Source organism: Periplaneta americana, chromosome 7 (assembly GCF_040183065.1).
Source record: "Periplaneta americana isolate PAMFEO1 chromosome 7, P.americana_PAMFEO1_priV1, whole genome shotgun sequence".
In the NCBI taxonomy this organism is placed as follows: Eukaryota; Metazoa; Arthropoda; class Insecta; order Blattodea; family Blattidae; genus Periplaneta; species Periplaneta americana.
In genome coordinates, this window is record NC_091123.1 from 40,843,260 (window position 1) to 40,866,256 (window position 22,997).

At 34.1% G+C, this 22,997-nt stretch overlaps 1 protein-coding gene across 1 annotated transcript in view; it reads right to left on the reverse strand.

The window, feature by feature from the left end:
• Positions 1 to 874: 874 nt before the first annotated feature.
• LOC138702765 (uncharacterized) overlaps positions 875 to 22,997 on the reverse strand; it is a 43,658-nt gene continuing 21,535 nt past the window's right edge. Inside the window, exons 6-14 of the mRNA XM_069830065.1 lie at positions 22,760 to 22,884; positions 16,913 to 17,079; positions 14,573 to 14,738; positions 12,061 to 12,246; positions 11,220 to 11,356; positions 8,550 to 8,726; positions 4,618 to 4,783; positions 2,588 to 2,734; positions 875 to 949 (exon numbers count right to left, since the gene is read on the reverse strand). Coding sequence (XP_069686166.1) covers positions 875 to 949; positions 2,588 to 2,734; positions 4,618 to 4,783; positions 8,550 to 8,726; positions 11,220 to 11,356; positions 12,061 to 12,246; positions 14,573 to 14,738; positions 16,913 to 17,079; positions 22,760 to 22,884 — 1,346 coding nt within the window. The remainder of the gene's footprint in view (positions 950 to 2,587; positions 2,735 to 4,617; positions 4,784 to 8,549; positions 8,727 to 11,219; positions 11,357 to 12,060; positions 12,247 to 14,572; positions 14,739 to 16,912; positions 17,080 to 22,759; positions 22,885 to 22,997) is intronic.

Sequence of the window (22,997 nt, forward strand, 5' to 3'; positions counted from 1 at the left end):
TATTATCATTATTATTATTATTACTATTCTTATTTTTATCATTATTATTATTATCATTATCAATAATTGTCTTATTTTTTTATACTTTGTATGTCTCATTTATTTTGACCTGCTGTTTACATTTTATTATGCTTTTTCCTTTCTTTCTGTATGTTATATATTACGTCTGATTTCTATTTACTTGTTTACATTTTATTATTATTATATCTTATTCAGTTTTGTGTGTAAAATTGTAGTGTACTTTGTAAATTTGTAGAGTTTTTTGTAACGCAGTTTTACTCCTGGTTGAGTGTTAGAGAAGGCCGTATGGTCTTAACTCTGCCAGGTTAAATATTTTTTTTTTTTTTTTAACTGTAGCTTATTTCAGTGTTTCAGTGGCATAGTCTTTCAGAGATCTCACTCTCTTTACACACACTTCGAAGTGGTAGGTCTCACACTTTCGTCCACATAGTTCACACACACAGTTGTCTTTCGGGCAGTGTCATCTCTTTTCAGTGCACAGTTTACCGTGGAAGCCATGGACTGCCAGACGCATCACTGCGTGTCTCAGGTCGAAATTAGCCTTCTCCTATCTTCTCTCCACCATCGCTGCTGTTCCATAGAAAGCTGGGTTGATTTCTTCTCTCTTCATTTTTCGCTCCCGTATCACTCTTTCTGCATTCACCATTTTGGGTAGGAGAAGATTTAACCTTAGGTCCTCCAGGAAGAAGGTCTTCTTTGCTAGTTCGTATACTAGTCTGCTGGGTGTGTACTTCGACACTGACAGCGCCTTCTTCAGGAATCTTGCTTTTAGGCTCTCGATCTGCTTCAAGCTCGGTGACACCTTTACTTCAAACAGCTTCATTGCCATTCTCAAGGATAGTTGTCTGAGGTTTTATATGTCATTCATACTCTTGAGCGCCGCTGCCATCCTCTCCTCTATATGTGCGCAAAACGATCTCCTTGATGTCTGTAATGTTATTCCTAATTGTGTTCATATTAATATTGATCACTTTTTTACTAAAATCATTAAAATCGAAAGTCGATAATATTGCAAAACAGGCAACATATTTGCAACCAAGACCTCTTCAAGTGATATCTCTATCAAATGCGTTTGCTTCAGTAAAGTCTCATTTTACAAACATATGGATCAACAATTGGCTCTCTTCTGACAAAGGAAAAATTTTACAGTCTGTACAAAAGAAACCAAATGACCTGGAAATGTGCAAAAACTTGCCCAGACATGTTCAAACATTTTTAACAAGAGCCAGAACAGGTCACATTGTCACTCAATTGTACCTACACTGATTTCACATTTCTGATAATCCTACTTGTCTGTGGTGTAATAATCATGATGAAGATCTGGAACACATTCTTCTATACTGTCCATCCATAAACCACAAAAGAAGTAAATTAAAATCATCAGTACCAGTTGCAGAAGACACAGCCCTGCAGTATATATTGATTACACCCCACATCTGGCTACTAGCTACAGGCATCTATAATGAACACCAATCAAAATACCCCTCATTTCTCGTGAAAAACAACAACTGAATAGACTACAGTGGACTATAATAGACTTTATGTTGTCAGCAAACAGCTGGATACATTAAGAAGATTGATTATACAGTATTCCATGTGTCCTGTGCCGTGGTGTCGTGGTCTAAGGCATCCTGCCTAGGACTTGCGTTACAGAATGCGCTCTGGTTCGAGTTCTCATGGGAGAAGAAATTTTCTCATGAAATTTCGGCCAATATATGGGACCAGTGCCTACCCAGCATCGTGATGCACTTGGGAAGCTACGATAGGTAGTGAAATGCAGTTGCAAAAGCCAGCTATAACGGCTGGGGGGATCATCGTGCTAACTACATGATACCTCCATTCTGATTGGGTGATTGTCCACCTCTGCTTCGGCATGTGAACGTGAGGCCAGTAGCCAGCTGGTCGGTCTGGACCCTTCAAGGGCTATGGCGCCACAGATTATTATTTAAAAAATAAATGGCCTTTCAATTATAAAATATAATTTTAAGTGCGTTAATGAGATACTTTCTCTCTCGTTTAATATTTCTGCTGCAATTTATTATTCCATTTGAATGAAATTTAATTTAATTTATTTTATTCATTAAGAGTATTGAGAATACTGAATGCATTATTGGTCATTGGCCAGTAGTTTTTGGTATCATTTTTAAGCTGCTCTTATCTTGGAATTTAATTCGCAGAGAGCAATCAGTATAGTGCAATAAAGTGTTAAAGTGCTCAATCAAGTTTTTTTAGTAGTGATAGTAACACTATGACTAACAAAGTACCAGTAAATGACACAATTGTTGACGTTTCGGAAAGTGAGAAGTTAAATTGGTAAATGTTCAGTACATTATCTCCACTTGGTAAGAACGCCATATCGTATTTATGGAAAGACTCACTCCTGCCACTTCATAGCAATATCGTATAGTATTTTCCCTAGACCAAAAATACAATCTGGTGTTGCTATGAAGTGGGGGTGAACATTTAATTCTAAATTAATTTGATGTAACAGTAGAGGGTATAAATGCATGTCAAGTGATATGAAAGTGTTTATTTATAAAAATAAGTTATTAAATAATATCCTTACATTCATCAGTTTCATAAGACGCCTCTTCTTCAAGCTAATGATTAAAGCTTGCCCAGAGAATGGTGATAATCCTTCAGGATAGGTATTTTTTTCTTTCACCATGTCTTCTTTAATGTTTCGAATTTCTTCATCAAACATTTTATAAACCTGTAGTGAGAAATAATATTATGCTACATGAAATTATAAGATATTTTGGTGCCTCTATATCAGAATCTAAACTTGAATTTTTTATTCTGCTTTATAAAGGACTTCAGTGATTTTATAAAGTTATAATACTACAGTCTGATCCGTTTGGGTATGAATAATATTAATTTATTATTATAAAGCTATTATGATAGTAGGAAAAATTTCTTGCTGATTATATTATGATTAAAAGATGGGAGTTTCCATATATGGCAATCAACAATGCATAATCTGAAAGGACAAATGAAAATCGTAGATGATTAAAATGACTACTACAAATCAACAGTAGGCAAAATGTGTTCTTTGGTGTGCTAAATTTGAGAGTTTTAAAAGAGTTCAAAGGGAATTTCGACGTGAGTATGGTGTGCGTAATGTACGTACCTAAATAAGTTACTATTCCATAATATTGTGGTATCGAACATTTGTAGAAACAAGTTCTGTGTTAAAAAAACATGCAGGAGGTCGCAGACGAAACCCAGTACGAGAAGCAGCTATCTCTTGGCTTGGTCCCCAAACTCCCCAGATCTAATCCCTCCTGACTTCTTCGTGTAGAGTTTTGTTAAAGAAATTGTCTATTCACAGAAACCAGGAACATTGATGATCTGAGAGTAAAAATTACTCAAGCTTCTCAACAAATCACCCCTCTCATATTACAATGGACATGGGATGAATTGCATCACCATTATGAATTATGCAGGGTGCGCAATGGGGGTCATGTTGAGCTCTGAGGAATCTCCCATCTTTCAGTGTTGTCTGCACAAAGTTTCAACAAATAAAGTTCAGTAGTAAATGTTTTATGGTGTTTTTATTTTATCCAGACCCAAATGGATTACCCTGTAGTATAACTTAATAATTAAGGAAGATATGATGTAATGTCTTTTAAACTAATTGCAGTTAATAGTTTTTATATTACGTAAAAAAATGATACCGATATCTATAAGTAAAATTCTAGTAAATTAGGGATTCTTTCGGGTTTGTTTGTATGTGTGGAAAAACTTCCTGTCTATCTTTTCATTATCCGCATAAGAAAATCGACTTTAACAGGGTGATTTGTACAACATATGACATTTACTTCCTAAAATATTCTTTGTAACAGAGAAATGAAGCAGTGGACTGATTTTAACTTGTTGAATTTTATGCGTGCTGTACAGTAGAGAATTTGGTGGAGGATGATGAAAGAGAGAGAGAAAGAGCGAGAGAGAGAGAATGAGATAACAATACCGGTACTGTGTGTAAGAAGGAAGACAAAAATAGTATAATTGAGTTGTGGTAATATAATGGTAATAGCAACAGTGATTGTGATGGTTATAGTGACAGTGACAGTGATAAGGATTGATAGTGATAATTTTTTTTTTTCGTTGTTGGTAACTCTATAGCATCTATTAGATGCTTTACGGTTGTGCTAACAGATGGAGTTATTTGTCAACAATGTGACGCTGAAATGTGTTTTCAGGTTACTGCCGAGCGACAGTCCTGATGTATTTTTGTATTGTGATGATTGGTTAATTAATATTAACCCGGCACACTCACAATCACACTCACATTCATACAAATTTCCAGACTCTAGACACCCAGGGAATTCTTCTTCTTCAAGAAAAATTCACCGAGCGCTGAGCCCGGGAATCGAACCCGGGACCTCCTGATTAGTGATAAATTAGTGACAGTAAAATTGACAATACCAGCAAACCTTACAGTTACCTAGCAACTCATTTAACTTTATTCCAGCAGTGGAAACTGATTCAATTTGAATTTTTTACTAACAAAATAAGACATCTTCATGTCTCAATTATTACATCAATTCTAAGTGCACCTTATAAAGTTGCATACTAAAACACAAAATTACTTACATCGACTGTTTTTCTATCATAGACAGTGTGCAGAGCATCTCTCTTTGCATAATGATAAAATGCTTGTAATGCATAAACTCCTTCTTCCACATTTGCAACTTGATCGAATACTGATGTCATGAGATTTTCCAATATAACTTCAATATCTTTCATCTGACCACGGAATCTATAATAAAGAAAGAGACATCTAGAAACTACATAAAAGTAAAAGTTGTAAAGGAAACAACAACAGTTACCATCATTATCATCATCATTATGGCTATCGCTGTTATATAACACAGATTTTACTGTTGTGAATCATCTCCAAATAATACCTTTCCAAAATTCTTTATATTTCAGGTTTGGGTTGCAGGGAGTAGTGAAGTGCATTCCATAACCTTTTCTAATAAAATCCCATCCTTACCTTCCCGCAGTGCAACCTGCTTTTTAACAAACGAGGCTCTGGAGACGAAGTCATAGAGGCATAACTGTTACATTAAAAATGGAGGAAATTTCATTTCAGCATGCTGACCTGCCGTGGCATGCATAAGCGTCCTCTAATTGGTGAAGAAGGGATATGGTCGGCGGAGTTATCTGACAGTTCTCCTGGCTAGGTCATATAGACCTGCTAACCAATGGCAGGTGTGGCAGTTTGGGAATTGTGTGTAGGAGATGTAACCACCATAACATAAAAATATGGTGTCTACATTAAAACATTTATACTTTCTGCTACATCACTCTCCTATAACCTCCTGAGTACTGACACATTTGTTGTTCTATTTTTAAAGTTCAATATAATTCTACACTTAAAAAGAAAGTCATGATATGAGGAAAAATCCTGAAAAAAAATTCTGCAGGTTACAGTTATGGCACAAATGTAGGTATATTATACTATACTTCGGATCTCTGCACATACATCTTATATCATAATCAGGTATGAAGTACTGTATAGTAGCCTCAAGAAGATATTAGAGAGTAAGGGAGTTAGTTAATGGCTTTATTGTCAAGAACTCAGAATTAGTTAAGATATATTTCAGGTTTTCGCTTCTTCAGTTTCTTCTTTTACTCCCTATGTCTCTATGATTTATATGTAATGTGATCTTTGTCTTTCTCCATGTTGAATCTTTCGTACACTACTTTTAACACTTGAATATAAATAATTGATTAAATGGCGATCTTACTTGTGTTAATTGTGTAAGCATGTGCGGCTTACAGCTGTTTCGGTGCTTCTTCACACCATCCTCAGAGCCTACTAGATCTCGGCGTCATCTCGAACTTCGCTGCCTGTTGTGTGGGTGCGTTCGAATGTTGACACCACATTTCAACACTTTTTAACAATCGAACGCACCCACACAACAGGCAGTGAAGTTCGAGATGACGCCGAGATCTAGTAGGCTCTGAGGATGGTGTGAAGAAGCACCGAAACAGCTGTAAGCTGCACATACTTACACAATTAACACGAGTAAGATCGCCATTTAATCAATTATTTGTCTTTCTATTATCTTTTTCACTGTAGCTTCGTTTCTAGAGACAACTTGGGATCTGTCTTTTTCCATTCTTTCAATATGTTCAAACCATTACAATCTGTTTTAATAAATCAATTAATATTATTTTCACTGAACAAATATTAAAAAAAGACCACAATGACTGCTCGTGCTAGTGAGCTGGGCTTATAAACTGGGGGCCCGGGTTCAAATTCCATTCCACGCTGAATTTATAACTTGTGTTGGGAAGCCCGTGGTCAAGGCAATATAGGGGCTTTCTCCAGGTACTCCTGTTCCCCTGTGACAATCCAACAAATCTCCATGATCATTGTCATTGATCAAGTACAATGTGAACCTACAGCTTGTGGTGCACTATGGATAGTCTCCGACTAAGTGATCTACAAGTCTCGGCATAGCAACATCTGTGAGCCCACTCATGAGTCGGGGCAAGTAACGATAAGTTAAGGGCCCCGCCATTGGAGGGGGGTGGGGAAACATGAAAATGACACATATTTTTTCGTTAGACATTTTATGCATTTTGCAACAGATTGGTTCATTTATTGTCTTGCGAACGTTATTACTATTTGTACAGTGAAGCTTCAATTGTCATCACTTTCACTGTTTCTGCTAACCATTGTTCGCTATTAATATCATTAAATTTTGTTTTCCCGAAATTGTTCTAACTAGCATTTGCTTGATCATGTCTCAGTACATTTCTCTTGAATAATTAACATTTGCACAATCTAATGCCTTGAGTCACGTCCTCAATATTTCTGCAGTGCTCGGGAAAAGTGACATAAGTCAGTTTCCACAAACCTTTTTTGATAATAATTTATTGACAACTTACACTGGTTTATGTCGATTTGATTTTTTTTTATGGGAGAAATACTTATGTATTTTTTTCCAAGCGAGCAGATGTTCCGTAAGTTGTCAATAAATTATCAAAAAAGGTTTGTGGAAACTGACTTGTGTCACTTTTCCCGAGCACTGCAGATTTCATAATATCCCTTTGGCCTGGTCTCCACATCGAGAGTTGTCTTCATACCTGATTGTTAAAGAGCTGAATCATAGCTATGATTTGTCTTCTGATAATTGAAGCGTCAGCTGGAACAACGTTGTAAGTTACAAAATTTTCATTCGGCATATTTCCGTGTGTATGTCATGTTACCTTGCTATACTCTTTGGCTTGCAACTGTCCATCAATGCAATACGTGTAATTTGTCCACCCAAAGGTTTGCTACCCTGGAACAACGTTGTACATGTACACATTTTTCAGCTCCTGTAAATTTTATCAAATGTGACTTATACCGGTAACTTGTTCCAGCCGACGCTTCAATTTCTGACTTGTTTCACATTTCAATGCTACAGTGCTTATATAATGATCTATGGAATACAATAATCAAAATGATACAAAAATTAAGCTATTATAACTACGGCAACATTGAAATACTTTCACTCATTTCTCCAATAAGGCCAGCACTGTATTCCTGGTATGATTTTGAGTACAGTATACCATTCAAATTATGTTAACTATTTCGGTTATTGTGGTGGTTTTACTTTACACAGAATAACTCCAAAATAGTATGAAAATAATAAAAATATCTACATTACTTTATTGCTTGCAGTCACCATTATAATAATCTTTGTTTGGTTACGAGCGTTTTGTTTCTGTACAAAATCATGACAATCTGCAGCATCCTGTAGACCTTACTGGTACTTTGTATTAAAGGACGATGTCCCTTTTAGGTACTGTCTTTTTTAATTAATATTAGGTGTAATGGTACGAAAGTGTTACAACTGATTTATCACTTATATTAAATTAATTTACCCATGTTTATGTTTAAGAAATAAGAATCATACCCACAAATTTAATATGTATTCTTTATATTAATTTAATGCTAGGCATGGGCAAACTTTTTTTTATTAAGTGCTAACACCCGACTACCTTCCATTTTCATTCAAATGATTATTAGTTATACATCTTGATTACACAACTTTTAACGCTGTATCACTTCGGAATATATATACAATTGCTAACCACACCCACAGAGACATCAACACAGACATGGAAATACTACACATCCAACCAAAAAGCCAGAAACTAAACACACTAGAACAATATGAAATATACAGACACACAAAAACACACCCCAACGAAATTCTCAACACACAACTCAACTTCAAAACACACACACACTCTTTGACTCTACACTATACCACAGGAACACACCTCACAGGAAACAGAACAAGTGGCACCAAGACCAACAACGACCAGTTCTGAAGATGACTCATAAATAGGTCGAAACATGTAAACGAGGTACGTTGAAATTTAACACAGGAAAGTCTTACCATACATATTCCGAAGATTATTAGTTAATTCATTTCTCAGAATGTATGTTCCTTATCTCTCTTTTCTTTCAGGTTCATAGTATCTAGAAAAAAATATATTGAGAAACACTTTCAACATACCTCAAAATATGATTATACCATGAAGCAGCATTCACATCTAAAATTGTAGTTTGAACATCCCAGATAGCTTGTAGATTTGATTCAAATGTTCTTTCTACTCTTTTGAAAATCATTTCAAATTCCTCTCCTCGGGTTCCTCCAAAACGTGGTTCTGGAATAAATTTTGTTTCATCTTTCCTGCAACGTAAAAAATTCGCATATACCAAAGTAATTACATCCACAGCAAATGTTGCTATACAGAATGAAAGGGAACATATTATATTCCTTCTCAGATAAGAATCCTGGAAGTACAGATACTTGTCTCATAAGTAATATCCATTTTGGAACAAAATTTTAGTTGGACTGTGCTGTGACAAGAAATTAATCTAATATTCAAAGTATTCTATGTCTTGGGCCACCTTTAAGCGAGGTTTGTTATCTCGCGATGGTACCAGTTTCTGATTTTTGGTGTGAAGAATTCTATGAAACACATTTCAACAACTTCCAAGTTTTATAAATTTCTTCCATGCAGGAAGTGAGCTATGGATCGAAAAGAGATGGTAATCTAAAGACGCAAGATTAGAGCTAAATGCAGGTATGGTAACAGTCGATTCCCCCTTTTCCTGGATGGGGTCTTGTCCTGTTGCAAGGGAATTCTATTTTAATTAACTAATGCAGGGTACCGGTAGTCACTCTCAAAACTTCATGAATTTGTTCTAGCTGTTGAGAATAAAGATCCGCATCGACTGCACGTCCATTTGAAATAAATTTCCAGTGAATCACAACTTAAAAATGCCATAACATTACTTTCGAGCCAAACCAATTTTATTTAACGACGACTTTGGCAGGCTGACAGTGATTTAGCCATTGTTTTCAGGTGTCAGGATTGTGGTAATATACCCATTTTTCATCACATGTGACAAGTCTCCCATAAATTTATCATCCATGGGATTAGTGATAAGCTGAAAGAGATCCACTCTGTGTTGATCCTGTTCAGGTGTCAATTCATGAGATACAGACTTCTGTATGATTTTCTAAGCATCTTAATGTGGCGATGTACCTATTGCATCTTTTGAAGCACCAAATTCTTCTGACAACATAAGAGTCTTTTTTTCTGAAACTCTGCTTGTATTCTCAATATTTCATATCCTAGGTTTTCCAGGACGTTGTAAATCTTTAATGTCTCCTTCTCAATTATTGAAACACTATTAGGATAGCATGTAATAGTACAAGAAAGATAATGGGTGAAGTGCAAACAAAGGAGAGTGAAATCTAAGAAAACATTGACGAGCGAGAGTTACAGATCTACTAGGGTCTACAACGTCAAGGCACAAGATGGTGATGGTGGCTGCGGCGGCAGTGTGTGTGAGCGTGTGTGTGTGTGCGTGTGCGTGTGTGTGGTGCGTATGGTGATAGACTGATAGACTGAAGTAGTTGAGTGCATTGGCGTCACCAGCATCTGATTATTGGTAGGGGACAGGCAGTCATTCTCATCATACCTGCGTACTTTTTTATTCTGCTTTACACCTAACTGAAAACATAATACATGCCTGTAAGAATTTTTCTGCCCTGATTTATTTTTATTTTGTCATCATTTTAGAATATCCTTTAATTCACCTAAACTAGGATTCGGATTGGAATTAAAATAAAGACAATTCACAATTACTATTTACTACTTTAATAACTGCTGTTTATTTGCAATGACTAGACATATTGCACCAATAACTTTGTTGCGCTGTGTAATGGTAAAAAGAAAAATACTGTTGTCTGGACCATGAGCTTGCCCAACACAGGTTATAAATTCAGGGTACTGAAATATTTTTAACTTCATATTGTTTTATTTTGTAAGATATAATATCTTGTTAATGTGATCAACTTGTTTCGTTCTCCTACATGATGAAATTTTTTCGAATTTTAGATAAAATGTTAAAATGTTTCCTTTTTTCCTTCTCTGTATAGATGATATCAAGATCTACCTGAAGAAGGAGAATTTCTCTCGACTTACCGACATGGACGCTTGGGTCAATGATGAGCATGAATACCTAATCAATTACTCGTCATATCTGATGTCGTTTTGAAGACATAATGTTGTCTTTGAGTTCACCAGATTATTATGGGCATGTGACTTCTTTCTGTAGTTTTATCTGAAGCGAATGTTCTACCATAAGTGAACTGCCCCCATACTATCCAACAGTTAACATTTGAGCTGAAATTCATTAATGTCATGGACATGATGCAGAAAATAATGAACAGTTTTTGTTGGTGTCTTGAGAGTTGCTTGGTGTCTGACTAAACTTACCTAACTGACGTTATCTTAAAAAAGGTGACTACATAACATAATGACTTTTTAATATTTATTTTCCAGTTAATGTATCCTTATTCTAATTGTGGGTAGCTCAGTTGTTAGAGCAACTGGCTACGGACTGGAAGGTTTTTCTCTTTACCAAGGTTCACTCAGCCTATCAAATTGAGTACCGGGTATTTCTCAGGAGTAAAGGGCGTCTGATGTGTGGTACCGTCCACACCAACTCATTCTAGTGCTGATGTCAAAAAAGCATGGAAATCTACCTCCATGTCCCCCAAACGCCTTCATGGTATATACTGTATAGAGGATACCTTACCTATCCTAATAAATTATAAATCATCTAGTTGTTCCAGCCACAGCCTATATTTTTAATCTTACATACGTACCTGCCAAAAATAATCATAGCTTCACATATTTCAATCATGTCTCGGCATCTCTGTACAAATGAATCTACGTGGTTGAAAATGGATCCATTGTCTAGTTCCCATGGAACATTTGAAGACTTGGTATGCATCTCAGCAATCTGCAATTAGACAGTTATTTGAGGACTCTTCCAAATTCACTCTAACGAGAATACAGAACACTACTAGTATCTCTAATGCTATTGACTGCCAATTGTTCTATGATTGGAGAAGACACTTAAGTTACTATTCATTTCTGCAACTGTGAGTATTGTAGTTTGATTTCCAGCATTTGTTATTCTAATTCTTTTTCATTGGCAGCATGACACTGATAGAACCTGGATTTAAGCCCATTTATTCAGTTGTGATATTTCAGATACAGTATTAATAATAGAGGCAAATAATTTCATTGTTAAAAAGCTGAGAATCTAACAAAAATAATAACATAATATCGGGTGTTTCAAAATGAATATCGGGGTTTTAAAGCTTTGTAGTATTTATTACATTTAACGTACAATTATAAATGATACATCAAATGAAAGAGCAACTCAAAGTTTGCTACAAGTGCTCAATGTCACATGGCACACATCGAGTCAATAAACGAGTTCTTCCCAAACCTTGATCAGTGTGTCTGGAGTAATTGTTGCAACAACTGCTTCAATCTTCTATCTTAAGTCTGGTAGGTCAGCTGGTAGCGGAGGTACATACACACGATCCTTTATGAATCCCCAAAGGTAAAAATCGCATGGCATAAGATCCGGTGAACGTGGAGGCCATGTGAAACAAGCTCTGTCATTCAATTTAGGGGAGTCTCTTGCAACTGTACCATCTCGTGGGGATTTGCTGACCCCCAGATGCGAACATTATGAGTGTTCACACAGTCATTTAGGTGAAATGTCGATTTATCACTGAAGACGACAAGATCCAGAAAATCTTCATCGCCATGCTGCAACATTGCAGTTGCAAAGTTGGCATGTAAACTGTAGTCTGTAGGCTGTAGAGCTTTTAGCAACTGCAAACGATAAGGACGTAGTTGTAAACGCCTCCTTAAAAGTCTCCACACAGACGTCGCTGGAATTGCTAATTCATGACTAGCCTTCCGAACAGATTTCTTGGGACTACACGTGAAAGTCTCTTTCACTCGTTCAACGTGCTTTCTAACGGCAGACAGAGGAAACAGTGCATGCACATGCGTGCGTACAAAATTGTTTGAGTTGCTCTTTCATTTCTTAATTTATTTCAACCATAATTATTCCATTCTCATTATCTGAAAAATGTAACAAACCTCCTACATCTATATTAAGTATTAAATTACATAATTCTGATTGTTGTCTTATACAGTATAAATGTTCGATTATTAAAGAGTCCTCTAAAGTAAAGTATTTAGGCATAATTTTCGATAATCATTTAAAATGGAACCAACACATTAATTACCTTTGTAATAAATTACGTAAAATAGTATATTATTTTGTTTTATTGAGGAATTACTTGTCAATAAGTTTATTACGAAGGTGGGGTTACTTGAGACATCGGGGATATTTGAGCCAAATCAGGTGTTTAGATGTTTTCGTTTCTGTGATTTTTGTAATTTTTTAATTCAAATTTTGGAATTAAAGAAAAGAAAATTATGTGTGCATATTATCTCAGTGAATTATAGAATATAGCTAAAGATAATAAACTACATATATACTGTACCCAAATCTATAAAATGTTATCATTTAAGGTTTCATTAACTCAAGTAACCTCATATGAAGTTTAACTTGCACCACATAGCATTTTTAAATGGGTGGCTCAAGTATACCCATTTCCTGGGTAACTTGAGCCACTAATAAAACAATAAATAAATACATAACAATAGTGACAATGCAATAAAGCTGCTTGCCTATGGTTTGTATGTCACAAGATTCAACATATAGGAGAGCAATGAAAGTTTCTCAAGGTATACGTTTTTTGTAGGAGTTAATGAAACTTTCTGAAGTGGTTCAAGTATCCCCAGTTTACGGACAATATATTTAACTTTATTTCAATCGGTAATTATGTATGGAATTATTGGATGGGGTAGCTCATTTAAATCCAATTTTAATCCACTTTATTTATTACAGAAGAAAATAATTAAAATATGTCTTCATAAACCTATTGATTTTCCATCTCAAAATTTGTTTCTAGACTTTAATGTACTTAACGTAAGAGAAAATTTATTATATTGTATTAATAAAATTCATACATAAAAATCGAAATAATTTTGAATTGTATTCTCATAGTTATGAAACAAAAGGTATGAATTCTTTAAGATTGTTTGAACCAAAATGCAACACTGTTGCAGTATTTAATCATAGTAGTAATTTAGGCCCAAGAATATATAACAAATTTATATTTAAATATCCTAATCTTGTCAATTCTAATAGTTCTAGTATTAAATTTAAAAAGTTATGTATGGATCTTATAAAAATTTAAAAATTGTAAATTTAAATTTATATATTATAATTGCACAGTAGACATACGACAAATTGTATTGTATAATTATTAATTTCAATTCAGGAATCCGCCCCTGAGCACGAGTTCTACTCTTTTAGGGGCGAGCTAAAGTTTTTCTGTATATATTATATTTTATGTTACAATTATTAGCAAAATAATAAATAAATAAATAAATAAATAAATAAATTTAATGTATTATTTATAATTGTACGTTAAATGTAATAAATACTACAAAGCCTTAAAACCCTGATATTCATTTTGAAACATGGTGTACCTGTGTATTATAGTCCTTCCAACCTCCTTCCCCATCAGTTAAAGAAGTACCTAATTTCTCATGCCATCTATTCTGTGGGTGAATTTATGTTATTCAACAACGCTTCATGAATATTTCTTTCTTGTATTCTGTGGGTGAATTTATGTTATTCAACAACGCTTCATGAATATTTCTTTCTTGTATGAAGTATGGATTACTAAACCTTTGTGTCGTACTAGTAGATTATTATATTGTAAAACACTTATGCATATATTTCAACTAGACTGTGACTATAAGTAAGACTTTATAGTACTATTAAGATTATTTTTAACATGTTCCATATTCTAACTGTGAAGAGATGTACGAATACCATGGAATGTAAATAAATACAATACATTCAAACCACATTTAAGAAGTGATAAATGATAGCAACTTTTTCTAAGAGGTATGCATCAGTAACATCTGTGATAGAGTGATGGTATAGTCGGTATTATTGTTTCATGTACACAAATAAAAAATAAATCTAGACTTAATTATGTCTAAAAATGACAGTAGGCCTATCCGTTTAAATTACTAATGCTACTAGCTTATGTCAACAGCTTTACATTACCCTGTCATAAAGAAGTCTATATTTGATACAGCATTCAATTATAGTTTCAAATGTTCGAATTCCACTTCTTGTGTTTCCTTGAAATATATCTCCCAAGTTCACTGCTCTAATACACTGTACTATGACTTGATTGCTAACTGCTCGACATAATGCGGATAACTTCCCTCTAAAAAAAAAAAAAAAAGAAAAGATAAACATCATTCTTTCGGTTATCCATTAGGCAAACTGAAAAGAAAATATGCATTTAGTGAATACACAGACTAAATTATTTTTAATTTTCAACAGAAATACCATTTTTTATCATCATCATCATTATCATCATCATCATCATCATCATCATCATCATCATCATCATCATCATTTCAGAACAACAAGAATATTTTAAATAGTCACTTAAAATAATTTTCTACCATTAAAGTAGCCTTGTACCACTTCCTAATTTCGTTTAAAGTGACTGGTGTTCCATTTATTGAAAATAACTTTGTAGAATATTGTGACCTTTAACATCTCGTACAAATGAACACCAGTCACGAACGAAATTAGTGGTATAAAGTAAGTGAGTATTTTATTCACCATAAAATCCTATACAGGATAATGGTTTCGTCAATGTAAATACAGAAAGAACGATACACATTAAGACACAACTAGAAACACAATTCAAACTAACAATAGATCACTTCATTAACACTATATAAAAAAACTTTAGTAATAAGTTATTTTTTAGACAGTCGGAATGGCTGTAGACCCTTAAAGGCTAGGCAAGCATGTTAAAAATTGGCCATTCTACGGTAGCATGCGAAAAGTACTTTTTGACACTAGTGCGAAATATATTTCTTTTGTACCTTTTCTTTGTAATGCTGACTACTTTTACAATTAATATGATGTAACATAACTGATTTAATATTAATTAGATAATTGTGTCTTATTGCAAATACTGATATATTTACGTCATCCATTTTGAATCTTGCGTATACTACTTTTAACATTTGAATATAAGTAATTGATTAACTAGCGGACTTGTGTTAATTACTTGTTTTGTATTATACATATAGCTCAACTTATGAATGATTGTTTGCGTTTGTAAATTTAATAATCTGATTGGCTATGTATTGTATACTTTTAGTAGAGCCATCGATGTAGCTCAGTCGGCAGACTCGCTGGGCTGCTGATCCGGAGCTGTGTTCGGGTTTGGGTTGGATCCCCCTTTGGTCTTTGGTTTCTTCCGAGGTTTTCCACAGCCATGGGACTGAAGCCGGATGGTCTATGGCGAGTCCTCGGCATCAACCCCTTTGATTTGATTACCTGGTTGGGTTTTTCCGAGGTTTCCCCAACCAAAAACCAAATGCCGGGTAATATTTTGGTGAATCCTCGGACCTCACCCATCTCACTACATCTCGCCAAAATATTGTAAAAAATTGCACAAAATTGTAAAAATTGTAGAAAATTACTGAATTGTAAAAATTTGTAAAAATTGTAATTGTAATATTGTAAAATTTTGACTTGTTCCACACCTTAAATCTTCATTGCTCATGTAAGATCTATGAAATAAAATAAATGAATGAATGAATGAATGAATGAATGAATGAATGAATGAATGAATGAATGAATGAATGAATGAATGAATGAATGAAATGTAAGTCTGTGTGGCTTACATAATTAACACGAGTAAGTCCGCTAGTTAATCAATTACTTATTTACGTCCCTTTCCCTCAGAATATAGAATAATGTTTTCGACTTCAATTTTAACTTGAATGTTGGAAGACTCTGTGGGGAACTAATGTAACAAAATATGATGGGGTACAGTAGAACTATTGACCCTAGGAATACGAAATTCGGTATAAGGAAGGTCCATACTATGCACTTCATAATGCTTGTGGTCACATATTGAGGAGTACTGGTACTTAATTTTTGTTTCAGTAAGTTTTGTTTTTTTTCTACTTGCATATATTTATGTAAATAATTAATTTCTCTGAAAGAAAAAATAAAAGCTTTAGGAAACATACTGTCTACATTATTTAATTTATTGAATGATCTTATGTAAAAATCAAAATTATGGAAAGAAAAGCTTTGATTTTGAGTAAATCGTCATATATTATGTGCTGTTCAATAGTTACCAGTACAAGAAATTGCTGTACAAAGATAGACAAATAGCTAGGTAGGCACACAGAGAGGCAGGATACCGAAACTGATAAAAATTGATTTTACCTGCTAGTAGCAATGCAGTTGCAATGGAAAATATTCAATCAGTCGAGCATTAGTAACCAACCAAATAATACTTTACTATCTATCAGTCTACTATAAGCTTTTCAAATGATAGGTAAATTAATAAATATTTCTTACTTTGTATTGTAGTATGGTGAATTCATCCAAATGACCCTTATATATTGCAATAAGGTGGGTATAATCTTAGGAATGTCGTAAGGTGAAACAGTCCTGTCCATTTCAGAACAAGGATCATGTAAAATCTGCAGGAACTCGATATTTGATTTGGCTTCTCTTAATCCTTCCTGTAATTATAAATAAAATCTAATCTTAGCTTACAAGAATTACCGGTTAAGGTGGGGTTACTTGAGACATCGGGGATATTTGAGCCAAATCAGGTGTTTAGATGTTTTCGTTTCTGTGATTTTTGTAATTTTTTAATTCAAATTTTGGAATTAAAGAAAAGAAAATTATGTGTGCATATTATCTCAGTGAATTATAGAATATAGCTAAAGATAATAAACTACATATATACTGTACCCAAATCTATAAAATGTTATCATTTAAGGTTTTATTAACTCAAGTAACCTCATATGAAGTTTAACTTGCACCACATAGCATTTTTAAATGGGTGGCTCGAGTATACCCATTTCCTGGGTAACTTGAGCCACTAATAAAACAATAAATAAATAACAATAGTGACAATGCAATAAAGCTGCTTGCCTATGGTTTGTATGTCGCAAGATTCAACATATAGGAGAGCAATGAAAGTTTCTCAAGGTATACGTTTTTTGTAGGAGTTAATGAAACTTTCTGAGGTGGTTCAAGTATCCCCAGTTTACGGTATAATACCTATACCGAAAAAGAGTACCAGAATCAAAATTGAAGGCTCTACAACATTGAGGATCTTATTGGATGATGGTAAACAATAGCAGCAGCATTAGTAATAATAATAATAGTAATAATAATAATAATAATAATACTAATAATAATAATAATCCAAAATATTACTTGTGACTTTCATTATTTTTGCACTCGTTAAACAGTGATTGTTATATTTCCAAATTATGCATTGTTTAGTTTTGTCATTAATTTCGTTAATTTTATCATACATTGTGTGGAGATTTTAATTTGGTAGTAACATAATTGTTAAAGCCATCATATATATAATATGCACCATTCAGTAGAGAGAGAAGAGTTGTTTGATGACCTACTAATACCAGTATTAAAATCATTAGCTCACATTTCTGGAGCCTGGTAAAATTATTTCAATATAATATTGAGTTATTATTTCAATAATAATTACAGTACTTCAATTTGATATATACTTCAACAGCTGTGTTGGATTCTAATGTTTTCGAAAAAAAATATGCAGTAAAATAGGCCGACTCAGGAAAAGAGAATGTTCATTTTATTACTATTTTTAATCAATAGGTATAAATCCTGTTAATAAAATAACACAAAAATGAAACCTAGTAGGCAAATAATAGCACAGTAAAATGTTTAAGATCTTGGTTGGGGATAAAGTTCAACGAAAAAAATATAATTTGATGATTAAGCACAAGAATTTGATTGAAATTCCTCTCTCCAGAAAGAAAGAAACCGTGCATACACCACTGATTTTAACTACAGTGGTATACTGGTATCGAAATGATAATGGATCTTCTTTCATCTCTCTCTCTCTCTCTCTCTCCCCCCTTCCTCTCCCTTCCTTCCTCCAGCTTTCTTTCTTTCTTCCTTCCTTTTTTTCTTTCTTTCACTTTTTCTGTCTGTCTTTCTTTCTTTCTTTCTTTCTTTCTTTCTTTCTTTCTTTCTTCTGTTTGAACCAGTTTTTGATTCCAATTTTTCGACACCTGTTGTGTTAATAGCTAATACTGATAACTTCTGAGAAATTATTTTAATCAAGCATTGGCTTTGTCAACTTTTTCCCAGTTAACATATACCAATTTCTTTTAAGTAACTGGTATCTTATTTCATATAACACGAACACAGTTACACGAAGTTTCGTTACTAATCCACATTGCATTGTTAGAGAATCAGTGGCGGTTATTCAAGTGAAGTACATGAAGGCCACCTTCACCCCTTTTTTCGTGCTTTAATAAAATATATTTTATCAAGAAATTAAAATAAAATGAATTCTTCACTAAACCATATTTTGCTCTATTTTTTAATATCTTGTTCGGCTTAATCCGCTCAGTTAACGTTCACTGCAGTACTTCACACGAACCCCGCACCAGTCAGGCCACGTGGCTAGCAGACCAGCTGAAGGTCCGAATGAGGCTTTCCTTTTCGCCTTCAGTAAACACACCCGGTTGCCATGACAACGAGTTGCATATTATGAATTACCGGTCCCTTTTGCGAGGCTATTATGAGGGTCTGTGGAGCAGGCATTCATCTCCTTTCTCTATTCTTGAAAGACAGAATCCCTCTCTCGTCCAAACATTGGATCAGGGTGGCAAACTGTAATATTTTGCAACTAAATAAGAAAACATAAAATATTCTGTAAAGAAGTTAAATATTGTTTAAATTTAGTATATAACGTATATATTTTGGTATTTTTTAACGTTAGTACCTCTTGAATATTATGTTTTATATGGATTTTGAAATAATTTGAGTATCCTGTAAGAAATAAAGTTGGCATAAAATTTGAAACTACGTTGTACATTTCACCCGCGCTGACCAACGATTTCGCTTTAGGTATTCTTTGTTGTGACAAGTGCCTTGAAGTGTGAAGATGTTACCAAGTGTATTAATGCGATGAAAACATGAATCCGTTAAACGATTTAGTGTGTAATCTTTAGGAGACACCGTTCTCTCATTGGTGTGCAGAAGATAAGCAAGATATTTTAAAATACCGCAGAACAAGTCACATTAATATAACTATGAAAAAAGTAAAAGTGGTGGTCGGTCATACAATATTCAGTTTCAAGATTCGTGGTATGCGGATTGCAACTGGTTATGTGGGAGTCACTATAACGAGAAGTTATATTGTTGGCCTTGTCTTCTTCTGGGGAACAAGAAACCCGCTTGGAATTCAACTGGATTTTGCGATTTCAGAAATGTCAATCGCGGTCTTTACAGCCATGCAGATTCAGCTGAACACATTAAATGTATTTTGCAATTAAAGGCACTGCAGTGCGGATGCACTAAAGGAAAGTTATAGGTTATACGTAAGTCAATTTAATGAAAACGTACGTTTAAATAGACTGGTAATGCACATCGCAATCGATACGGTATTGTTTCTAAGCAAGCAGGAGTTGGCTTTTCGCGGTCATGATGAGAGTATTTCGTCACAGAACAGGGGGAATTTCAAAGAATTATTGGCTCTCATTTCATTGGCCCTATGAAAATTAGAAATCACTATGAAAAAATTAGGCCTGTTCTTTCTGGGAAATCTAAAACGATTCAAAATGAAATAATTGATTGTATTTCTGAATGCATCAATGAACTTGTAAGAGATGAAATTACTAGTGCCCCTTTCTTTTCCGTTCAAGTGTAAGTTTTCTGTTCAACAGAATACTGCTTTGATTTAATCGTAGCTGCTTGATTTTACTGGATAGGTAAGCTTATATTGGAAGTTGCATGTTCCGAAGTTGATTTAAAATATGAATACAGTTTACGATTATGATTGTGATTTTGAATTTTGTTATTGGTCCTGTTTCTTGTGTACTCTTTTAATTTGATGTGTTGTATAAAATGTGTTAGATTTTGTCTTTTTTATGTCATGTGGACTTGTGGTTGTTTTATTATGTTGTGGTATGTATTGTGTGGAAGTTTTGTTGGGACAGTGAATTCTTCGGGATTAAGGGGACATAGCTTCCGAAAATGTTGAAAATTTGTTTATTTTATATGCTGTGCTTTTCATAAAACTTAAGAAAATGGTGAATATATTACATTAATTCAATATGCCCATCGTATAGGTTACAAAAGCATTCGCGACGTCACGGGTATATAACGATTCCAGGAAATTACCTAGAATTCTATTGACCTTCACCTAATTTATCCGGCACGAGCCGCCACTGTAGAGAATGCGATAACTGAGAATCTTTTATGAAATTTTCACAATGAACATCACTTGATGAATGTCTTATAAACAAAAATTCGTTGTTTACAACTATACCTCATTTTTACAACACAAGAACACGAATGTATTCCTATTGCAGTCATTCAGTGTTCCAACCAAAACTAACATCTGCTTATCTTTTGTTATTGTTGCAAGTGATAAAATCAGAAAGTTAGCATTAAGAGGGCTGGGAACACATTTTCTCAAGTATTGCAGTGTTTTCAGAAAATTTTCCTGATCGTTAATAGTATAAAGGTTTGATTTTTATAACGTATTCTGTTCTTAGGTTACAAAGTGCTTAAAATTACAAAAGTGCTTACCATAGGCCCTATTCTATCTATTCAACAAATATTTTTGTGCGAGATCGTGCGTATTTGCTTGCTTTCCGCACAGAACCAATACGCGGTAAGTGTGACATACCACATTCAGTATTCCCAACGTAACACACATAACAATTTTCCTATTCTTACCGCTTAAGCATCATATTCATTTTACTGCTTTAGGCTTTTAACATATTATTTTTAAAGACGTTCAATTTAGTAATAATTATAAATTGGAAACTTACCACTGCAATTTCGCATAAATTGCACTGTTAATTATTGTTTTTAAATATTTGCAAAAATTAAGTAAACTCTACAACACCACAAAAGTTACTGCATTTGTAATGCAAGTAACATTAAGGAAGCTGTGAAAAAATCAACAAGATTCCAGACTCATCATAGACTGGGGGAAAAAAAAGACAGACGTATATCACGGCCTGCTGCAGTATAGTAAACACAGAAAACATTTTATAGGAACAATGTTGAAGATAGATATATTTGTTTTCCAAAGTTGCCGTCATTGAACAGAAACCAAGATGGAGATTTCATTGCAACTAATTAGAAATTCCTCTTTCAGGTATGTAATAAACGATCTTCGCACAAAATAATGTACGATACACAAGCGGTATGTTTCAACTACGTTTCGCTTTTTCAATCTTTTCTTCGAACATGAAAACGTCAACATAGCGCTCTTGTAACGCATATTGCTATTTCATCCTTTGTATACAGTTATTTACTGAAGTGATGACAAACGGAAAATTTATCTGACCCTCCAAAGCATAAACTCGTGATACTCTTTGTTACAGTAAATTGCTTCCATCTACTAAATATGTCATTTGGAATTTAAGTGTTTTTGAAAATTGTAATATTATAATTAGAGTTCGGAATTTTAGGTTCTAAAAGTTAATACTGTTCCTCGCTATAGTTTATAAATACAGAAGGCACTTTGAGATATCATTCTTGTCACTCAGTATTTTCCCTTTGATACTGTTAAAGGTCTTTAATTCTCTTAACCACCACTTACAAATTAATGCACGATTCACAAGATTCATTGCCCAGTCCTTGTGACTCTGTTGTCTTATCATTACATATCGAACTCTTGTGAACTAGGCTTAAAATCCTCCTTACGGGCACCTCATCTATTCATCTTCACTCAGTGTCATTATTAACTTTTCGCACCTAAACTTCCGACTCTAATTATAATGTAGTAATTATACATAGCCTGATACCAAAGTTGTGCAGATGAAGTCACAAAAACGGAAATGGACTGAACACACTCCATATGAGTCAGATGGCTATAGAGAGACAAGCCCAAATTTGAATCCGCAAGGATAACACAGAAAAGGTAGACCGTGATTGACGAGGAAGAGGACAGTGGACGAGTAGGCAGAGAGAGCAGAAAAGTAGTAGAGAGAGTGAAGACGTTGGCCCAAAACAGAATTCACTGGTGATGCTTTGTTGAAGCCCTGTGTTCCAACTCAAGAGAAAAAGGATACCATTGTACTAGTAATAGTAATACCAAAATCTATACTACTGGTATATAATGAATTCCAAACAAAATAAAATGATAATATTATATTTAATTTATGTTTTACAACTTACTTCAATTTCTTCAGCAAGAACAAGAAATGAATGGATGTAAGTGGACTGGCTCATCAACAGTATCTCACATACGTTCTTCAGCATCTTGTTCTGTAGTTGAAAATTTAATCTCGCCAAATTTTTATCTGTAACAACATAGAAATATAATATATACGGTACTCTATATGATTCCTAAACATAACGTTTTTATTCTTGTAGAAATATAATATGTACTCTATGTGATTCCTAAACATAACGT